General features: G+C 44.8%; 1 protein-coding gene across 1 annotated transcript; it reads right to left on the bottom strand.

Annotated features, from left to right (window-relative positions):
• Positions 1-478: 478 nt before the first annotated feature.
• LOC310999795 (olfactory receptor 4D9) lies at positions 479-2,880 on the bottom strand (the record flags this gene model as incomplete). The annotated part of the gene is made up of 2 exons (XM_083990361.1): positions 479-1,198; positions 2,557-2,880. 2 exons carry the CDS (start codon positions 2,878-2,880, stop codon positions 479-481), a joined length of 1,044 nt encoding a protein of 347 aa, XP_083846487.1.
• Positions 2,881-13,690: the final 10,810 nt, after the last annotated feature.

The following is a 13,690-nucleotide window of genomic DNA, read 5'->3' as shown; positions in this document are numbered from 1 at the left end:
CTATAATTTCTCAGGCTGTGACAGCTGCTGTTACTGCGTCTTCAATAGAGATGGAAATGTGTTGATGCATCTTTTGTCTCCCCGGTGAAGGCGTTTTATTGCTTCTGTGTCTTTTCCACTTCAAATCAGACGACAGACTTTGTTTTCATTGTGTTTTTTATTCATCATCACAGTCAAGTAAACAATCATTCCACAGACTGAACCAGGCTTCTGAATCTGAAACCGCAACGTTAACACAGAACAAGACGAATGTCCACGAGAAAAAAACCCGGACGTTTCATATCCATTAAGTTGTTGTTGTGATATTAAAAGTTTCCCATGCTTTTTTTTCCGAATGACGTGTAAAAAATAACTTGTAGTTTCACAACAGCGATCCGAAGACATGCAGAAGACACGATCTCGTAGCTAACGAGACTCAACACAAAGTGCCGAACGAAGAGTTTGTGTGACAAACAGACAATGTACACGATCGCTATCCCTAAGCGTTCCCGGTTTTGCTGGTGTCTTTTCTCTGGAAAGGCATGAGCAGCTTGTGCGCGCGAAGCCTGAACTTCTGGTCCCTCACGCTGTAGATGATCACATTCCAGCAGCTGTTGGTGGCCAGAATCCAGAAGGCGAAAAAGGAAAAGTTGCACCATTTATTCCCCAAAACGTTCCCGACGACGAAGACGGCGATGGGGGTGAAGGACGCGGTGAAGGCCACCGTGAGAGTCCCGATGGTCTTGGCCGCCTTGATGTCGGAGAACGTGGGGTTGCTGGAGTTCTGGCACTCGGACATGGCCAGGTGTTTCCGGCGCCGCGAGTGCTGCCGGATGCTGGACAGCGAGATGAGGTTGATGACCACGGTGCCGCCGAGGAGCGTGAAGTCGAAGGCCGGGAAGAGGAGCAGGATGTTCCAAGCCTGGCTGGGGAACTCTCCGATGGTGCCGAGGGCGTAGTTGCACATGCGGCTGCAGGAGTTGTACTCCAACGCGATCTCGCTGCTGAAGACCATCGGAGACACGGCGAGGCAGAAGCTCCCCACCCAGGAGAGGACGATGAGGATCGTGGTCCGTTTCCGCGTGATCACCGAGTCCTTGTGCAGCGGCCGCAGCACGGCGATGCTGCGCTCGATCGTCAGCAGGAAGATGGTGGTGATGGAGACCAAGGTGCAGCCGGCGAAGATCGGTCCGATCACGTTGCACGGGTGGAAGTTCACCTATGGGAAGGCCGTTTAGGGTGAAAACATTGAAATATGTTGAAAATTCGTTTATTTGGATAAAACCCCTTGAGCTGTACCATCTCGTTTTCGAGGGGGTCCAAACATATAGACTATAGTTGAACACGGCATTTGGCAAGACTTGTTGGGAGATAATTTACATAGATCGAAAATAGAAGTGGGCCAAGAGTTGACCCCTGAGGGACACCACATTGTTGCGTAAGAAAATCAGATTGATATCCATTTAAGACAACACACTGTTTTCTGTTGTGAAGGTAAGAGCTAAACCACTGGACTGCATTGAGAGAGAGACCAATATTGTACAGTTTGTCTAATAGAAAATAACGATCAACAAAATCAAAAGCTTTACTTAAATCAATGAAGATTGCACCAGTGAGTTCACCAAATATGTGCACATACACACTGAAAATGTTGACACACACATTGACCATGTGCACACATTGAAATACTTGCACATACATTGACATGATGTGCAGACACGCACTGAAAATTTCCACACCCTACCACCTTCTCACACAGCTGGATTTTCAGTGCGTGTCTGCACATCATGTCATGTGTGTGTGAATCATATAAACAGGAAATGACCAGTAGAGACCAAAGCTGTTTCTGTGCCAGAAACCCTGAAAACATGTTTATTTCTGCAGTTTAAAGGGGTAGTTCAACATTTTGGCAAATTGGCCTGTTGCCATAATCCCTAGAGTTTTAGGAGTATAGGTTCATTACCTTTAATTGTCGGTGCAAGCTATTTTTAGAACGGCGGAGCAGAGCCGCAAGCTGCTATGCTACGGAGGCTCATGGGATTTCTTGGTTTCTCTCATTAAACTCATCAAATACACAATCCAACAACTCCACAACGCTCTGGTGGACAAGTTGTGACCTGCACATTCACCACGCTATGAGATAATAACAGAACGTTACCAGACAGAGTTGTTTTAGAGGGAAATACAGAGACTGCTTGATGAAAAACTGTCCCTGAAGGCAACGTGCATCAGCGGTTTTGCATGAATTTGGTCACAACTTGTCCACCAGAGCGTTGTGGAGTTGTTGGATTGTGTATTTGGTGAGTTTGATGAGGGAAACCAAGAAATCCCATGAGCCTCCGTAGCGTAGCTCTGAGCAGCTCACGGCTCTGCTCCGTCAAATAAAGGTAACGAACCTACTGCTATGACTATAGGGATTATGGCAATGGGCCAATTTGCCCATATGTGTCTGCACATCATGTCAATGTATGTGCAAGTATTTCAATGTGTGCACATTGTCAATGTGTGTGTCAACATTTTCAGTGAGTATGTGCACATATCTCAGTGTTTTCACCCTAAGCGGCCTCCCATACTCACCAGCTGCGAGTTGTACGACGTCCACTCGGGCGCCGAGTCGGTCACCATGAGGTAGACCTCGGCGTAGACGGACAGCGGCACCACGAAGATGCCCACGGCCAGGTCGGCCACGGCCAGCGACGCCTTCAGGTAGCCCTGCGGCGTGTGGAAGTGTTTGGTCCCCAGCACCACGGCCAGAGTCACCAGGTTGCCGAACAAGATGGCGAAGATGAGCAGCACCATGAAGAGCACCATGAGGATCTTGTTGGCGAGCGTGCAGCAGCACACGGTGCAGGGCGCCGGCTCGGCTCGGTCCAACAGCGTCGACGTGCTGGTTTCAATCATCGCGTAAAACTGTCGACTCTCGCGGCGCTATCACTTCATGACCTGCAACGAAAAACAACAGGAGGAAGGAGTCAGAGGTCAGAGGTCAGAACCTGGGTTTCCTCCCAGAGAGAGGCGGTTATGGTGCGTTCAATGTACATCGGACAAAGGAATGACGTCGCTTTCGAGTTGAGCTCTTTGCAGTTGAAAGGCAAAGGTGGGAAAAACATGGAAAATCAGACAATTAAAGCAGAAGTAAGCGGAATGTTTGTGTTAATATAAGTCTTAAATAGTTATATCTTCCGACAGCAATCACTTATATAGAGTGTTTGGTCTGAAACACGGGTCTGTCAGTCACTCTGCTCTGCTCTGAGCCGAGGAGAAAACTTCTTGTATACTTCCTTGCAGAGATGGGGACTCGAGTTTGCGACTCGAACTCGAGTCGCACTTAAGTCGCACCCACAGAGACTTCAGACTTGACTTGGACTCGTGCCCAAAAGACTTCAGACTCGACTCGGACTCGTGTTTTGAGACTCGTGAACAATCTTTATTTTTTTTGGCTCGTGCCTCCCTCCTGACAGGACGACCGACAATCTATTTTTTTCTTTTTCTTTTTTTTGTTTTGCCGTTAACACACCACTAGCGGAGCAGCGCCACATAGCCGGTAACGTTATTCAGATGATCTTCATATTGAACTCCTACAGAGTGCAGCCAAACACCAGTGTCTAAAGAGAGAGGAGCAGCAGAGCTGCTCTGACAGCGGGTGAGTGACAGGTGACTGTGAACTGGCTTTTCTTTTTTTTTTTAATAGCGGCACCGTCCGTAGCCTACATGTGAGGCACAACGCCCGTTTGTTGTCAGACCTTCCTTCACGGGGACTAGCTGCTGCATAACTGGCACATATCAGGCTACTGTAGGCCAAATCCTCCTGTTTATTTATGTTTTTGCTGCGAAATATGACTAAAGGCTCGTATGGAAGTCTGTACGTGTCGACACGCCCCCATGAGTTGACGGAGCTAATTAAAAAAATAATAACTAAGATGCGGATCCAGAAAGGTTTTGCTGCACATAAAGATGTGAACTAATAGGTACCATCCAGATCTAATGACCTATAATTAAAAGCCTAAATCATTTTCCATGTTGTTCATCTGGGTTTTCTGAATTCAACAAAGCAAAAAAAAGAGAAAAGGCCAGTGCAGAGGGACAGAGCAGCCTTGATTATTTCTTGACTCAGAATACAGTTTCCTTTAAAGGAAAGCTTTCCTTGGGTGTTTTCTTCATATTGCATTGCAATATCCTGTTTAAAGTGATCATAAACAACTAATCAATACTGTATAGATAAAGGAGTGATAATAACCTACAGTAAATGCTTTGAATCTCTTAGATGTAGCTGTGCAGTATCCTAGTAGACCGGATAGCAGCAGATGATAGAAGGGTTATTACAACCAGAAGAGACAGGAGACTTTTATTTTTTAGAGACTTGAGACTTGACTTGGACTCGTGACCAAAGACTTGAGACTTGATGAAGTCTCACCCCTCAAAGACTTGAGACTTGACTTGGACTCGTGACCAAAGACTTGAGACTTGACTTGGACTTGCAAAAAAAGACTTGTGAACATCTCTGCTTCCTTGTATCCTATCCAACCTTTATCCAATGAGGAGAGAGAACGGCATAAAGGGGCAGTCCTCTCTGTGTGTGCAGCCAAGGGAAGCGCTTGAATGTGGTGACGTAGGGACGAGGGCCAATAGATCCATGACGAGGGCGGGGACTGCTAACTCCATCGGCTGACAAGAACGACCGGATCGCTTACTTCTGCTTTAATATAACAAAACCTAATAAATATAATGATTTTAAAGATGCAAATGTTAGATTTAATGTTTTTAAAAAGCCGTAGAAACTTTCAAACAAATAGATGTAACTTGCACCAGAACAAACGAGCCATTAGCGGTTAGCCACTGCTAGCCATTGTTAGCATTTTTTTTTTTATAACAACAAGTAAGGTGTTTTTTACTCCATGAATAAGAATTGACTTGAAATAAAATACTAAAAGAAAGAAGAAAAAAATATAGCAGCCATCTTCAATTCTTATGTCGGGGCTGGTGGGATTCGTCCGACTTCAAGATTAAAACTCCAACTCGGAGCTTTGAACTTCCGACTTCTGAGTACAACTTGAACGCACCATTACAGGATAGAAATGAACCATCACAGTTAACTGCAATTCTGCAATTCCCAAGGTGCATCTCAGTAAGAACCATCCAATCACAGAGCTTTATTCCAGCTGCATCATCGCAAAAGTCAAGTCAAAGCCAAAGATCAAATGAGAAAAACGAGTTAATTGATAAAATTCATTATAAAAATCATCATTTAATCTGGGTCTGAAGAGTCAGGTGAACTGGTTGACTTCATTATGTTTCTTCTCTGCCGATCGTCGACTGTAAAGCTAAATTACCACAGCCCTGTTTCCCCCTGGTCTCCGTGAGTCACCTGACTCCCACGTCCACCTGCCCCCACACCAGCAGCTCCACCTCGGTCTGTTACCACGTCGTCTCCATCCACTGCTGCTATGTGACCATTAAACACTGTTGCAGAGGAAGGAGAACGACAAAATGAGCCGATTTAAAAGAGAGAGAGAGAAGAAGCTCTGTGTGTGACCATGATGAAAAAATGAAAAAATGTGTCCAAGTATTGATCTTTGATTATGCAGACTGCACACATTGATGCACATTGAAGTGTTTTAGCAGCAGGACACTGGAGGAGCATCTTTATCATTATTATTTAGTAGCCTATTACTATTATTATTTTCATTTTTCTATTGAAAGAGGTGCTGAAACACGGATACCTCCACTGTGCACTTCTAAAAAAGCTTGTCGTCTTCTTTTAATGTGGTTAGGATGAATGTTTTCCACACTGTATTTCTATTTAGATGTCTATGGTGCCTACAGTATATCTGGGGGCAGTGTCCTTCTATCTTAACTTATGTTTCATGTAATTACAGTGTTTTTCTTCTTTTATGTATGTCTGTTTTCTATAGTCTTGTCCTCTCACAAGTGCTTTCCAATGCAGATTTTCTGCAAATGACTCTTTTCTGACTGTGTGAAATCACATTTTACAAGAATAAAACTGCTAACAAATTAATGTTTCCTTGTTGTGCATCACAAACTATTCATGCAACACTGACGATTATGCAAAAATCTGCAGTGATATGTCATTATAATATGATTATAAGCATGAATCCACGCTCTAATCACTGGTTTCTGTCTCTTCTTGCAGAAGAATCCAGCTCCTGTTGCGTTTTTTTTGCCTCTGAAACACTTCCCCTCTCAGTCTGTGATCTGTGATTTTCTGCAGCTTCAGTTTGACTCTGTTGCTGCTGCTGCATCGTCTCAGTCTGCAGCGTATCATCATCCCCGTCTCCACTAAAAAAAAAACCAGTGACCTGCTGCCTGATGGGTCTGAGCTCTGGAGGAAAAAATCTCATTTTATATATCTGATAGAAGGAGGGAAAATAAATCCACAAAACATAAACTGATGGTGTGGAGTTTGGATTAAGATGCAGCTATAGTCCAGTTGGATGGATGGATGGATGGATGGATGGGATGGATGGGATGGATGGATGGATGGATGGATGGATGGATGGATGGATGGATGGATGGATGGATGGATGGATGGACACTACTCCCTCCAGCTGGGAGGAGGAGAGAGAGGTGATGTCATAATCTGGCCCGGACTACGACAGCTGTAGTAGTAAACAAAACCCAGCTGGCGCTCGTGGTGTGTTTAATCCGCAGAGACACAAATCTCTCTCTCGCTGCAGCTTCACATGATGCACGTGCACTTTCAAGGGTTAAATGGAGTGAGAGTGAAAATTCACGTTTAAGAAAAAAAATTCATCCAGGGAGATTATTTGATTTGATTTTTTTGTTTTTCCTCTCCGGCACGCAGGCTTTAATTTTGAAATCTCAGTGGTTAAAAAATGATAATAAAGAGCTGATCAACCTGTTGTCCTCCTGGGTCAAGGAAGGAAGGAAGGAAGGAAGGAAGGAAGGAAGGAAGGAAGGAAGGAAGGAAGGAAGGAAGGAAGGAAGGAAGGAAGGAAGGGGGAGGGAACAGATTTGTTCAAGGAAGGAAGAATAAGGAAGGAAGGGAAAATGATTGTGGAAAGAAGGAATGGAAAAGGGAAGGAAAGAAAGATGGAGGGAGGGAACAGATTAGGTCAAGGAAGGAAGCAGAAGGACGGACGAAGGAAGGAAGGAAGGAAGGAAGGAAGGAAGGAAGGAAGGAAGGAAGGAAGGAAGGAAGGGAAAAGGAATTGTGGAAAGAACGAAGGATGGAGGAAGGGAACAGATTGGGTTAAAAAATGATAATAAAGAGCTGATTAAATGAATAAAAACACTTCCTGTTGTTGCTCTTCTTCTTGTGTTGGTCCGTGTGTGTGTGTGTGTGTTGGTCCGTGTGTGTGTGTGTGTGTGTGTGTGTGTGTGTGTGTGTGTGTGTGTGTGTTGGTCCGTGTGTGTGTGTGTGTGTGTGTGTGTGTGTGTGTGTGTGTGTGTTGGTCCGTGTGTGTGTGTGTGTGTGTGTGTGTGTGTGTGTGTGTGTGTGTGTGTGACAGAGCCACGGGGCCAGCCTGTCACCACTTGTTTTGTTTTCCACTTTTCACAAGCCCGTGTCCTCGAGCCCTTTTGTCTTCACTGTACATCCATCCACAGCGCGCGCTCATGCAGAAAAAAAATCCCTTCCTCTTTTTCCTTTTCCCACGTGTCCATCCGTCCGTCCGGCCAATAATATATACAATAATAATCCTCCTCATCGGGACACAGGAAGAGATGGAAATCCATAAAAACAACAATCCAGTTCTGCGTTTTCTTCTATAAACTTGTTGGAAAAAGACGCGCAGCAGCTCTTCTCTCTTTGCGCTGCAACTCCGCGGGTTATTTCAACTCACCCACTGACTCACAGACCCACGGTCACATCATATTAAACACACAGCAGCAGTCGACTCTTATTTACTTACTTCAGCTTTTTTCTTTTTTTGCTTTATTTCCTATAATAATTCCCCCGTAGACGCAGCAGCGGCAGAAGCGGCAGAAGCGGCAGGACGCAGCGGCGCGTAGAGCGACATCTCTCTCTCAGAGCTCGAGAGGTTCCTCAGCAGGAGAACAGAGGAGGAGGAGAAGGAGGAGAAGGAGGAGGAGAGAGGAGGTCCATACCAGTGCAGGAGGATGAAGAAGAAAAAGAAGAGGAGGAAGAGGAGGATGAGTGGATGGATGAGTGGAGGCGCGGAGCTGTGGTCCGCTGCGCTGCGGAGACTCGGGTAAAGTGTCTCTCCTCTCTTCTCCTCTCTCTCCCCTGGTTTGTTTGGTTTGTTGCTCCATTGGCTGAGGAGGTGGATGACAGAGGAGCAGAGGAGACACCTCCCCCCTTCCTCCTCCTCCTCCTCCCCCTCCTCTCTCTCACTCTCTCTCTCTCTCACAGGACGGGAGCGCCTGAGGATGAGGATGGTCTATATCATGTCACTGGTTTTATTTTTCCTTCATCATCATCTTCAGTCTGTTATATAAAGCTCATTTAGCTGTTTTCATATTTTCTACTGCTGAGTCAGAGGAGGAGCAGGAGGAGGAGGAGTCTTCATCAGGTTTCACACCAGCAGCTTTGACTTTTCCTTTATTTTCCACTTGTTTAAAGAGGAACTCTTGCAGGATTTTCACCTTAAAAGAATAGTTCACCCAAAATTAAAATTTCACTCATTATCTCCTCCCCCTCATGTGGACTAAGAGCTGGGAGAAATTTCAGAGTCCTCCGTGGCTTCTCTGAGTTACTGGGGGTCTCGGCGTAGCAGTGCATGTCCATATAACGGTTGCAAATGGATACCAACTGTCTTCGTAGCAAAAAGACACACCAAAAAACATCCAAATTGGACGAACCAGGAAGAGAAGCTTCCGCTACAAACAAGCTTGAAATATAGACTTTTTAAATGTTTTTCTGAACAATTTCACATTTCAGGGCTTCAGTACCAGAGGGACATTACATACGAGCAGCATGGAGGTATCTGGATGTTTTTTGGTGTGTCTTTTTGTTACGAAGACAGTTGGTATCCATTGACAACCATTATATGGACATGCACTGCTACGCCGAGACCCCCTGTAACTCAGAGAAGCCACGGAGGACTCTGAAACTTCTCCCAGCCCTTAGTCCACATGGGGGAGGAGATAATGAGTGAAATTTGAATATTGGGTGAACTATGCCTTTAAAGGACAATTCTGGGCAAATTCAACTGGGGGCTGTGTTTTCCTAACATTTTAGGTCTAATAAAAGAAGGAATCTGAAGATTGTCAGTTTAATTGCTCCTGTTTTGCAGTAGTTGTGTCTGTCCCCGCAAGCCGACATGTTTGTAAAACTAGATCTAATTCAAAGTCTCACGGAGTCGAGACCCAAGTTGACGCTCGGTGTGTTCAGGTGCAGTGGGAAGCTGCCGTTTGTGTCATAAACACGGGAATATCAACTCTTGACTTGCTTGAAGTAGCTAAATAAACTTCTGGGTGCATGTTTGAGTCGCCATCTGACGCTGTCTGTGGCTTTGAGGGATGGAAACAGCCTAAGCAGCAGAACTTCAATCCGCTCCCATTCATCGGACAGACACAACTACCGCAAAACAGGAGCAATTAAACTGAAAACCTTCAGATTCCTTCTTTTAGACCTAAAATGATAGGAACATACAGCCCAGAGTTGAATTTGCCCGGAATTGTCCTTTAACTCTGTAAATACTTTACTTTATTTGAAGGTTTTTATGTTTTTTAATCAGGAGATTCTTAAGTGGATCAATTTATTGTGATGTTATAAAACAGGAGAGAGGAAAAATGATGAGTTCCAAGTTTAAAAAGCAGAGTTTTCAAGTTTAAAGTCGCATTTACAAGAAAAACACTCACATTTTCCAACTTTATTAAACATATTCTCCAAAAGACACAAATATGTTGTCGGTTTTATTTTTTTTTATCAGTGAAAGAAACATCAACACACTTCATAAGGACGGACGGACAAAAGTGGCTTTTTGTTTTGATTTTGTTCATTGTTGAAGATTTAATCAAACTTTACTTTTCAGTTTGATTTAGAAACATTTGGAAATGTGTTTTTTATTTCAGCTCAGAGTCGACAGATCTCTGAGGCACCTGGAGGAAAAAAAAACAACCATTATTTTTCCAAATTTGCAAAGAACTTTTTTTTTTTACAAGGTGTTCACAAGTTTCTTTATTTTTCCTCCTCCTCCTCTTCCTCCCTATTCTTCTTCTCCTCCTTCCTCCCTATTCTTCTTTTTCTCCTTCCTTTTCTTCTTCTTCATTCATCTCCTTCGCCTCCTTTTTCCTATTCTTCTTCCTTTCCTCCTTGCTTTCCCTCCTCCTCCTCCTTCAACTCCTCCTCCTCCTCCTCCTCCTCCTCCTCCTCCTCCTCCTCCTCCTCTTTGCTCTCTGACTTCCTGCCTTCCAGGAAGCCTGACGAACCCTGTGACTCCTGCAGCGTAGTAAACAGTGTGTGTGTGTGTGTGTGTGTGTGTGTGTGTGTGTGTGTGTGTGTGTGTGTGTGTGTGTGTGTGTGTGTGTGTGTGTGCTCTGCTGTAATAGTATCAGTCATCTGCAGCAGCGAAACCCACTCAACAAACCACAAAGGCGTAATCCATGTGTGTGTGTGTGTGTGTGTGTGTGTGTGTGTGTGTGTGTGTGTGTGTGTGTGTGTGTGTGTGTGTGTGTGTGTGTGTGTGTGTGTGTGTGTGTGTGTGTGTGTGTGTGTGGTGGTAATCCTTAATCCAGAGGTCAGAGGTCAGAGCAGCTTCACATCACAGTTTGTTTCAGATCACATGAAACCGCCGCCTCTGTCATGTTGTCACCGGGTTCAACTTGTTGTTCGTGTCAAAGTGCAGATTTAAAAAAAAAAAAAAAAAACATTCTGTAGAAAACTCATCAATCTTCTCGTTTTCAACCTTGAAACCTCAGAAACGAGTTCATAACACAAACAGAACGTCCTGAGGAAGAAATGGAAAAATTTTAATAATGAAGCCTCCAGAGAGTTCGTTTATTTCCTCTCAAAGGAGAAAGAAAATAATAAAAACACCTCCTCATCAGACGAGGAGGAGAATCAACAATGATGAGACTGATCTGAGTTCAGCGCAGCAGCAGGTTGGTGAGTTTTAATGTGTAAAAACCTCAGACTTTTATTTTGAAAAACCACCTGAGTCACCTGACAGCTGAAGCTCAAACATGAGTTCATGGTCAGAACTTACACTTACACCAGGTGGCAGCACTGAGGCTCCTCCTCCTCTTTTTCCTCCTCCTCTTCTTCTTTCTCCTTCTCCTCTTCTTCCTCCTTCTTCTCCTCCTCCTCTTCTTCTTCCTCTTGCTGCTGCTCCTCCTCCTCTTCTGACTCTTCCCAATCCTCCTTTTCTTCTTCATCCTCCTCCTTCTCCCTCTCTGCTTCCTCCTTCTCCTCTTCTTCCTCTTCCTCCTGTTCTGCCACCTCCTAATGCTCCTTTTCTTCTTCCCCCTCTTCCTCCTTCTCCTCCTCCTCCTCTCCTTCCTCCACATCTTCCTCCTCCTCTTGCTGCTGCTCCTCCGCCTCCTCCTCTTCTGCCTCCTCCTAATCCTCCTTTTCTTCTTCCCCCTCTTCCTCCTTCTCCTCCTCCTCCTCCTCCTCCTCCTCCTCCCCATTCCTCCTCTTCTTTTACACCTCATCCTCCTCCTCTTCCTCCCTTCTTTCTCTTCCTATTCTTTTTCCTCCTCCTCATCTTCCTCCTCCTTCTCCTCCTCCTCTTCGTTCTTCTTTCTTCTCTTTCTTCTCTTTCTTCCTCCTCCTCTCCTCTCCTCCTCTTCTGCCTCCTCTCAATCCTTCTTTTCTTCTCCTTCCTCTTCCTCCTTCTACTACTCCTCCTCATCCTCCTCCTCTCTCCTTCTCCCCCTCCCCCTCCTCCTCCTCCTCTCTCCTCCCCCTCTTCCTCCTCCTCCTCCTCCTCCTCCTCTCCTGCAGTCTTTCCCCACCTGTCTCCTGTGGAGGGAGGAGATGGATTCATCCTCCGGGTTGAGAGGAGCTTTGACCTTTGACTTTGACCTTTGTGTCGACACGACAACGACCTGCGGAGACGAAGCTGATCAGAATTCTTACCTTCGCTTTAGGAACATAAACGTCTTATTCACAGGTTTCTAAAAGTCTAAAAAGTCTAAATTTGTAGTGAATGAGGCTGATTTTGTTGTTTCAACATTTCATCTAAAAGCAGCTGAACTGAAACTCTAGATTGCTGACAGTGGCTGGGTCCTAAATCACTCACTCATTCCCTCTCCCTACTCACTATATAGTGAATTCAATATGGTGGACTATATAGTGACTCACTGGTCAAATGAAAAAACACTTTCGGACACTACTCCGCCGCGCAGTTGATTACGTATTAGGCTACGTCACGTAATTAAAACGTTCTGACCGCGATCGTAACGGCCGGTGTAGCATAGATATATACGGGTGTAGGTACCAAAATAAAAAGAGGAGTAAAGCAACATATTTGGCTGCAATATATATTTAAAGCAGATATCAGTGGAATGTTTTTGTTAATATAAGTCCTAAATAGTCCTATTTTCCGTCAGCAATCACTTACATGAAGTATTTCAGCCTAAACACGAGTCTCTCCGTCACTCTGCTCTGCTGTAACCCGAGGAGAAAATTTTCCTTGTGGGATACAAGTGTTATCCAATGAGGAGAGAGAACGGCATGAAGGGCTGTGTGTGCAGCCAAGGGATGCGCGTGAATGTGGTGACGTAGCACGAGGACCAATTGATGCCTGACAAGGGCGGGGGCTGCTAACTCATGGTGCGTTCAAAGAAACTCGTACTTTGTGTTTTTCCTTCCTGTGAAGTCATACCAGTTCGATCTGGTACGAGTTCACGTGTCGGAAGTTACGAGTGGCCGTTATAGGGAACTTTCACAGACAACAGGATGGTAAAAACACGAGCTACGGGTTACCTGGAACGCTACCAAGTCGTAGTTGTGACTTGAAGCTGTAACTTACGGTTTCAAAAGCCTGCCTTGAACGCAGCATTAGCCGAAACGGCCGTGAAGCTGATATCTGCTTTAAGCATCAAATATGTTCGATCAAACCCACATAGTTTGAAACAACAACAACGTTTATTTATTGAGGCTGCTGCACTACTGCATTTATTTGGTAGCTACACCGGTCACTACTGCATTTATTTGGTAGCTACACCGGTCACTACTTCATTTATTTGGTAGCTACACCGGTCACTACTTCATTTATTTGGTAGCTACACCGGTCACTACTGCATTTATTTGGTAGCTACACCGGTCACTACTTCATTTATTTGGTAGCTACACCGGTCGCTACTTGCATTTATTTGGTAGCTACACCGGTCACTACTTGCATTTATTTGACAGCTACACCGGTCACTACTGCATTTATTTGGTAGCTACACCGGTCACTACTTCATTTATTTGGTAGCTACACCGGTCACTACTTGCATTTATTTGGTAGCTACACCAGTCACTACTTCATTTATTTGGTAGCTACACCGGTCACTACTTCATTTATTTGGTAGCTACACCGGTCCCTACTTCATTTATTTGGTAGCTACACCGGTCACTACTTGCATTTATTTGGTAGCTACACCGGTCACTACTGCATTTATTTGGTAGTTACACCGGTTGCTACTTGCATTTATTTGGTAGCTACACCGGTCACTACTGCATTTATTTGGTAGTTACACCGGTTGCTACTTGCATTTATTTGGTAGCTACACCGGTCACTACTGCATTTATTTGGTAGCTACACCGGTCACTACTGCA

The sequence above is a fragment of the Trachurus trachurus genome, assembly GCF_905171665.1.
Source record: "Trachurus trachurus genome assembly, chromosome: 16".
Taxonomy (NCBI): domain Eukaryota; kingdom Metazoa; phylum Chordata; class Actinopteri; order Carangiformes; family Carangidae; genus Trachurus; species Trachurus trachurus.
Note: the sequence above shows the minus strand (reverse complement) of the source record. Positions and strands in the feature narration are given on the sequence as shown.